At 35.9% G+C, this 8,932-nt stretch overlaps 1 protein-coding gene across 4 annotated transcripts in view; it reads right to left on the bottom strand.

Moving 5' to 3' along the window:
* Positions 1–364: 364 nt before the first annotated feature.
* The window catches only part of il17rel (interleukin 17 receptor E-like), a 13,474-nt gene continuing 4,906 nt past the window's right edge, over positions 365–8,932 (bottom strand). The window contains exons 10-19 of one of the 4 annotated variants that reach the window (XM_079858532.1): positions 8,347–8,507; positions 8,199–8,243; positions 7,591–7,648; positions 7,112–7,263; positions 6,733–6,798; positions 6,575–6,632; positions 5,238–5,360; positions 4,815–4,864; positions 3,495–4,265; positions 365–1,108 (exon numbers count right to left, since the gene is read on the bottom strand). In XM_079858532.1, the coding sequence (XP_079714658.1) occupies positions 4,257–4,265; positions 4,815–4,864; positions 5,238–5,360; positions 6,575–6,632; positions 6,733–6,798; positions 7,112–7,263; positions 7,591–7,648; positions 8,199–8,243; positions 8,347–8,507 (722 nt within the window). In that variant the 3' untranslated portion in view covers positions 365–1,108; positions 3,495–4,256. Of the gene's footprint in view, positions 1,109–3,265; positions 4,266–4,717; positions 4,865–5,237; positions 5,361–6,574; positions 6,633–6,732; positions 6,977–7,111; positions 7,264–7,590; positions 7,649–8,198; positions 8,244–8,346; positions 8,508–8,932 lie in introns of those variants that run through there. The other 3 variants (XM_079858533.1, XM_079858534.1, XM_079858531.1) reach the window with 3 other exon arrangements.

The following is an 8,932-nucleotide window of genomic DNA, read 5'->3' as shown; positions in this document are numbered from 1 at the left end:
ATGATAGAAAATTGGTTTACATTGTAAATACTGTATAGAAAACATGTTCATAGTGTCTTTTAAATTACATTTCAAATATCACCTTATATTGCTGAAGCAAACATTCCCTCATGAAATAGCAAAGTATTATAGTTGCATATAACTTCTGTTTCATGAATACTACCAATTAGGACATCCTACAGTGCACTCCTCATAGTAGACCTATTCATAAAAGAATACATGGAAAGTACCCAGATTACCTACTTCCATCGAGATTATGAAGTGCACATCTGATGGACACTTTACTATCCCATGAGGCCATGGGAGAGGAGTTGTGAATGGCAGTGAAGTGATGGCGTAAGTCACAATGCAATGACAGAATGGTGGATGTAGTAAGTCCAGATTTCATTCATATAACACATTCATACGATACAATACATACAATTTTCAAACATACAATTTTATCAGTCACCAAGTAAGTTCCACATCAAATACTAAGTATATTGATTTTTGAATACTACATGAAGTGCGCATTTTCTGAAGTGAGAATGGAATTATACTCTCTGCTTTGGGATTTATAGGTTCAAACACCAACAGATGGTATGAGTCCATGGTAATAAAACTGACCAACCCAAAGGTTAGAGGACAGGGCTGGTGGCTGTTGACCCCAACCAAAAAGGTCACCGGTGGTCACTAGTGGAAGTAGCTAAACATACAACAACTCAGCAAATGCTTTTGTCTCCGTTTCTTTTTTTCAGTGCTTTATCCCTTTATCCCAAACACGTTTCGGCAGCAGCACAATCAGTCGAACATTCTGTAAGGGAGGTACAGAAAAGGTAGTGGTCTGGTCCGTATGGAAAGTATCAAAATGCTTCACTCCCAGCTGAAGACTCGCAGACAGCAGGTGGAGTCTGGAGGCAGCAATGAGGTCATTGGGGCCAACAATTTTCACATGGGTTTGTTTTACAGTGTTTACACCAGTCAAAATTCCCTAGCATACCACGCGGTGAGCTAAACCCTGTGAACTCTTGGTATGATAAAAAAATCACCCCATTTATGCTCAGAAAAACACAATAGAATCACTGACTGAGATGGATGATGGTGGCATCTCCCCAAAACTGAATTTGTCCTATATGGGCCATTCTACAGAATTGGTGCAAACTGCTGTCCCTCATCCAAAAAACACATTTGAAAAGCATTTAATTATTAAAATCTTAGATGTTTACTAAGATCCTTCAATTATCTATTGAAACCCACAATAATATTTAAGATATCAGTAAGCTTTATATATATAAAATCATAATTTATGGGCTACTTTCAATTAGGAGGTGGCTGTCCCAAACCCTAACCCCTAAATTTCAACTTGTGAAAATGATATTGAATAATTTTTTGCAAATTTTTCCATTCTTGTTTTAAAAAAAATATTTTTGTTTTTTTAAAAAAAATGAAGTTAAAAAAAATATTTATTTTATATTTTATTTTTAAATCATGAAACTTTATCTAAAAAAACATGTCCCGCATTTTCATGTCACTACCAAAACAGTGAATGTTGTAGTCCATTGGCTGAGACTGATTTTAACCACACTCCTACATTTTTGATCAGGAAATATTCCTGTGTCCCTCTCTCTCATGTGCTATATGGTGAGTAGATTGATCCCATCATTTTGAGGTAAATGTGTTCTAAAGTCTAAAAATCTGTGTGTAACTTTAAGGAATGTCACTACCAAACTCATTTTTTCTGCTATTGAGTATTTTTTTTGGGATGTTATTCCATAAAATTTAGTTGTTATATGTGTTCAACTGTTCTGACCAGTGATGGCTAACCATGTGCTGATTAGCATCTTCGAGCTAGGCTCAAAAGTTATCTAAAATTGTCACTACCAAAACAGTCACAACCGAAACATTTTCTTGAAGTTTCGGTTGTGACATTGTTTTGGTAGTGACAAAAGGGAACACATAATCCTTTATTTGGAGGAATAAACTACATTTTAGTACAGTTATGCAAATAATTACTACTGTAGTATGTTTTAGTAGTGTTTTAGTATGCAATATTCTGTTAAAATTCTGTAATGTGATGAGGTTACAATTACTTAAGGTTGCAGTCCATGATACTAGCTTAGGTGTAAGGTTGTTGTCAGTAATGTTAATTTCTATGATTAACTTGGCAAGGAGAATGACATAAAACACCAACATGCCTAAAAAAAATAGAAAAACTACAACAGAGAGACAGAGAGAATACAAACAAAGGTTGAGGGAAGACCCAGTGAAGTACGAGGAATACTTAAGGAAAGAAAATGAAAGAAATAAGAAACGAAGGGAAGAAGGAAAGTTGAAGAGTATCAGTGAATTATCTGACAGGGAGCAAAGACATGTCAGAAAAGCATGGAGGAAAAGACAGAAAAGACACAGGATGATGGTGAAAAGACAAAAAGAGATGGAGACATTTTGCAGGGCTTCCACACCACCTAGCACTTCCAGTGAGGGTGATCAGACACCAGTACACACACACACACACACACACACACACAGTTCAGTGGTTCTGGAGATTTATCTGAATGAGGAAAATTATTCTGAAATTAATGTATTATGTAAACACACACACACACACACACACACACACACAGAGTTCAGTGGTTCTGGAGATTTATCTGAATGACTCATAAACAAAATGTTGAAAATGTGAAAATAAAACAAAGTGGTTCTGAGTCTACATTGTAAGTTGTTGTTTTTTTAGGAAGAAAAATCTATGAGCATACCTCTTCTCACTTGCACCTCAAGACCAAAGTATAGAATAGCTCGAGGTGTTCTTATAAGATATTTACTGTCAGATGTGTGTCTGCTATATGTACTGACTGCATATGTGCATCATAGTTATTTATTTATATTAACATAAAATGTGGACAGTCTGATTCAGCCATGGCAAACTAATTATTGTGGTCACTACCAAAACATTACTGTCACTACCAAAAATGTGCAGTCACTACCGTAACATGGGATGTTTTGTCAAAAATAAAGTATATTGAATTATCAACTAAGATGTTATGATAGTGTTTGGTTCAATGCATATTAATACTAATGAATCCTTAACTTTGAAATCAGTACGATAAACTTTATGCCTTCTACAAAGAAAGATTGGGTTCAAAATACAACAAATCTCATAAATCACACTTAAAATATTATTAAAATTATAATCTTTATTGATTTAACCAGTAAAAATATTTTTTAAAAATAGAAAAAATATATATTTATAAGGTAGATGTAAACAAAATCTTAATAGGTCATTATAAGCCTTCTTAATAAATTATTTAATATTGTGTTTCGGTAGTGACAAATTTGGGGAGAAGGAAAATATTCCAGCATTTTCTGAAAATACAATATGAGAATTAACTGCACAATTACTAGAAAAGCATACCTTGGATATTATACAATTTGCATACATGCAAAATTTGTGGGAAAAAACAAAAAAAATTCAAGATGTTTCCAACTCTGACTTTGCACCAATTCTGTAGAATGGCCCATATCTGGGATTGAGCTTTATTGTTTGGGCTTTACTCTATCCTTTTCCAAGAATGTTTTCATCAATAAACCCCAGAGCTGATTTCACCAGGCCCCTCCCATCGGCAAAGAGCCGCACCATCCAAGAATGTCATCCAGCATCTCTCCATCCTCAGGATCAGAGAAAAGTGTGCCATTTAAAAACAATGACGACGGCAAAGGCAACACAGTAACATATGCAGTCGCAAAAGTTTCTATGGCAATGAACCAACAGACAGGGTTACACAAGTGTCTGTAAGCTGACCACCCATTTGTGACCTAGTTACAAGCCTGACGTGAGAGAAATATCAACATGAGAAGCAAAAGCTAATTCACACTGCTGATACCTACATTCATTTGTGAACGACACTGCCCTCTGCTGTACACAAGTAGTAGCTCACAGGTAGCAAACCAATTTGATTATGCAAAGAAGGAAGTAACAAGAAACAATTAGTCACACAAGTTCAGTCTTATATTGGTCTTACATACATTTTATATACAAATGCTTTCAAATCTGTGTGTAAAGTCATTTTTTGCCATTCTAATACATTGCATGTTATGAACTCTAAAAGCACCTTTTGCATTATTGAAAACAAATGTTTTTAAATGCATGACTCAGATGTTACAACTTCTGTGTGTACATCAGACAAGACGCTATGGTAAAGTTTCAGTCCTTACAGTAAAAAACAAAACAAAACTTTAAGACATGTGCTTCATCGATCCTCACTTGCTGCGCAGACATGTCAATGATTCTGTCAAAAGGAACATAAGACATATTAGGTAAAAGTCAAAAGGATGTCATATGTAAACACTGGCTGCATCGGAAATCACATACTTCCCTACTATATAGTAGGTGAAAAACAGTATGTGACAAAAGAAGTATGTCCAAACTCAAGAGTAGAAAAAACGTACCCGGATGACCTACTTCCGGTGAGATTCTGAAGTGTGCAAACAATGGACACTTTACTATCCCATGAGGCCATGGGAGAGGATTTATGAATGGCAGAGAACCGACGCAACTGACACTGGTAGGTCACATGATAGTGACAACATGGCGAACGTAGTATATCTGGATTATATTCATACTAAACACACTCATACTATATAGAACATCATTTTTTAGCTGTTGTGAAGTAAGTACTTTCAAAATAAGTAACTACTCAAGAGAGGGTGGGTGGGGTGGGGGGTTTCCTCATGTCTGTTCACTGCCTGGGATGCCATGAATCATATGATTGTAATCATAGATAGTAAACTAGCATGCTGAGGACTCAATATTCATCATATCCTCTTGGTTGACGTACCGTCCCCTGACATGTCAGTTTCATCCATGCTTTTCTTTTCTTGTCCCCATCTATTGAACCAGAAACAAACACACGAAAATGAACCACAAGATATTGCCAAGAAAAACTAACAGTAGCAACTGGAGTCTAGCAACCAGTATATCAGAGATTTTCATCTTTTTTATTGCAACAAGTCCACACCCAATTCATTCGCATAAATGCGGGTTTGGAACTGGTAGGTCTACTATTATTTGACTTGAGTTGAAGCCTTCCATCTGGCATTTGCTTTTAATTATTACTCTTATTTTGACTGGAAAGGGTCGTTAAATGAGAACTTATCTTAGATTCTTTCATCTCAAACCAAATGTGTACTGTTGCTAACAACAATCTCTCCATTTCCTTCAAGCCAGCGGCAACAGGTGTGTCAAACCGCTGTCAGTTTACCTTTGATTGTCAATCTACCAAACAAGGCAGCTGCCAGGATCACTGTCAGAAAAATGGCAGCTGACAGTAAGATCTTCTCAATGTCCTGAAAGTGACTTCTCTCCTGGTCACGACACCAATTTACTGTGATTAAACAACAAAATGCACATCCTTAATAGCTTGTGGTCTTGTGTACAATACAGTAAAAATAAAAGTGAAATATCACAAGTGGCACAACTAAATACATTTTCATTCACATGAAACTAGTTTAGCTGTTAAAAAAAAAAAAGTAACTTTCAAATAAAAAGCTACATAGCCACCGCATACATTTTCATCGCATTACTTTGTGGTCACAACTTTATAATGTAGTTAATTACGTTTTTAGCTTATAGTGAAGCTACATGGAACTGTTTTTTTTTATTATTATTATTTTTTTTAACGGAACATGACATGAGAAACCAAATATGCCTTGATCTTTTGAAATGTAAGAGGTCTCTGTATCATTAAAACATCCTGCAAAATTCATAGCATTTAATCAAGTTACAAAAATGGCTCGTTGAGTAGCTGTAGCTGGCGACGCTTTCTAACTCAGCTACATTTTCATTAGCATGATGCTAATCATGTTTTCAAAACAGTGCAGCTTTTTCAGTTAGGAGCTACACTGCAAAATGCTACATTGCTTTATTTTTCATCCCATTTTATTGTGGCCACAACTTTATAATGTAGTTAGCTACTTTTTTAGTAGCTTGAGTGTAGCGACATATTACTATTTTTTAAAAGATTAACTTTACTGTAATTTGTACAGCGGTTTGTGAGTAGATGTAGCTGTATCGCAGATGACGGTACTTATAACTACATTTTTATTAGCATGACACTATTTAGCTGTCAAAATTGTTTCGCTTTTCCAGTAAGGAAAATCGTTATATTGTCATATTTTTCACACCATTGTTTTATACCCACAATTTAGCTATTTTCTGTAGGCAGCTACCACTATAAAAGATTAGCTTGACTGTAGTTGAACTATTTGAAAGCATGAGTAGCTGTAAATGTATTACAGGCGACGCACTTAACTCAGACTTTCATTAGCATGACATTAGCTTAGCTGTTTTCAAAATAGTGTAGCTATTGCAGTAAGATGGTACACGAATAAACGCTGCATTGCTATGTTTTTCCCCACAATGTAGTTATCTACTATTTTGAAACTTGTAGTGCACTGTAGCTACATGTAACATTTTCTTTTGATTAGCTTGCTTGCAGTTGAACTACTTGACATTATGATTAGCTGTATCTTGTAGCTCAGCTACAGTTTCAAAGTGGCTTCCCCAACCTCATCACCATTATAGGCTAAATGTACTTACAACACTGCAAGTCGCACTGAAGTACAGGGACTGAGAAGTGCACATCTACCCTCTGGACCTTTTGCACAGGAAAACATGAAACAATTTACATCAATAAATCATAAATGACATAAATCCAACAAGTTTTATCAGTACTGTCACTCTCTTTGTTGTCTTACCTGGATGCAAACACACACTTCACATGCATTTTTAGACAAGTTGAAAACTGTGCGCTTCATTTTGTCCTAGAAAACAAATAAGAACTGGCGTGACATCAAACAAGCTTAAACAAGACTGCCCTTGTGCGAAGAGTTTTCCTTAGAAACGACCCTTTTCTTTGTCATGTCATCAGGTACAAACCAGGTGTAAGGTTTTACTTTGACAGGGGAATTGCCTTCAATGGAAGCCTCAAGGCATGGTTTACTAAGATGAATAGGAGAGTACCGAAAAACAAAATGATGAAAAAAACCATCTGTATGACATCATGTACATTATGTACTACTCTGAAGATGTAATAACTAATCCTACATGCTGATAATCCTGCTAATGTCTCCTTACCACAGAAAGGGTTTGGGACTTGTTTCCCTCGATTTGTTTGCACTTAGAAGATGGTTTCATCTCACAGACTGAAACTGAGAACTTGGCTTTAACCCTTGTTGATATCTCTGCCCACTGCTGACCATTCTTTGATGCCATCTTTGCTGTCCAGACTTGTCGGATAAAAACATTAAAGTCATTAAGCTGTCATACAGTGTGTAACATAAACAAACTGCTTGTTAAACATGTCCTAGCTAACAGGAAGCGTTCTCAGGGCATTCTGGAAGTAAGTTATGAGTAAACATACTTCCAGTAACATTAAAAGGATGTTCATGGGACTTTTTTTTTTTTCTAAAACATTTTAATTGGACGTTCATCTAACATTTTTTAAAAGTTATTGTTTTAGAACTTTCAGAGAACATTCAAAAGTAGCATTTCCATTACTAAATGGGAGCGTAAGCAAAACATATTTTTGTTTACTGGGGTAGCGCTTTGTATACCTGAGAAATTCCCTTTGGCAAAAGGACACTTAATCCATGTCCCCACCTCAGTAGTAAACTATAAAAAAATAAATAAAAAATAACGTCATTACTGTGAATAATCAATTGTCAATGATATCATTATTTGTCAATGACCATTCATTTAAAGTAACAGTTCACCCAAAAATGAAAATTCTGTCTTTGTGTCTAAACAACTCATGTTGTAAATTCAAAGCCGTTTGATAGTTTTTGTTTCAGGAATAGACCTGAAAAAAAGATGTTTTTCATTGAAATTCACAGAAAACCTTCTCCGCCCGTATAGCTATGTAGCTAGATAGCTATACGATTACAATAATCTTTAAAGCTAATTGTAATATACCGCGAGAACAATATGGATATAGTGCAGGATAGTCATATGGACAACTTCTATAATGTTTTTACGTTTTGTAATGACAGCTCTAGTCCCATCACTTTCATTGTTTAGTATAGAGCAGCAGTGATAGACTGCTACATCTCCTTTTGTGTTCCAAGGAAAAATAAAAACCACACGTTTAGGATCATGAGGTTGAGAAAATTCTGACAAAATTTTCATTTTTGGGTGAAAGAAAAAGCAATAAAAAACATTCTACCTTCGTGCAAAGAGTAGGGTGTGGATCCACAGAGGAGAATACCACCTGAGGTAAAAGCAGAAAGAAATGATGTAAGGGTTCCTAACAATCAGCTATAACTGGAGATGTAATAAAAAGGAACAAAGGATCAGAGAGGACGAGAACATACTTTTCCCCCCTTTGAATGAATAACATTTCCGAGGTCTCGGCAGCTTTTTCCTCCATCAACATGGCATAGAGAAACTGACACTTTGACTGGACACAGCGGCTCCCATATCAGCTCCTCCTTATTGAAGTCATAGGTTATCCCAGACCACAGTTCTTCTAAATCTGCATTTTAAACAAAAATATGTTAAAATCCCAATTATAATCAAAATCCCTCATAATGATTTACAGTTTTTCTTGATTGCTAATACACTCCCACTGATTCCCAAACCATTCATTCAGTTCTCAATCTACCTCTCAACAAAAATTCCCTAAATCTGCTCAGGTTTAAACATGTTCTCATTCAGAAGACACAAGCACAGATTATAATAAACTCAAGCACCACAACGTGAACTCAAATAACACACATTTATCCATGTTTGAACATTATGTAGCAAAACTGTGGGCTGTTGCATAAAGCCGGTTCTAGTTGCTACCCAGGTAAGTTTGAGATGATGCATTGCTATTGATCAGTCCTAGAATGGACATGTAAGTGACTGCAGAGACCAAACTCTGAGGTGCAGATGCGCCCACAGTGGACACTTCGGACC

This window comes from Squalius cephalus, assembly GCF_949319135.1.
Source record: "Squalius cephalus genome assembly, chromosome: 23".
NCBI lineage: Eukaryota > Metazoa > Chordata > Actinopteri > Cypriniformes > Leuciscidae > Squalius > Squalius cephalus.
This window is presented reverse-complemented; position numbering and strand designations above follow the sequence as displayed.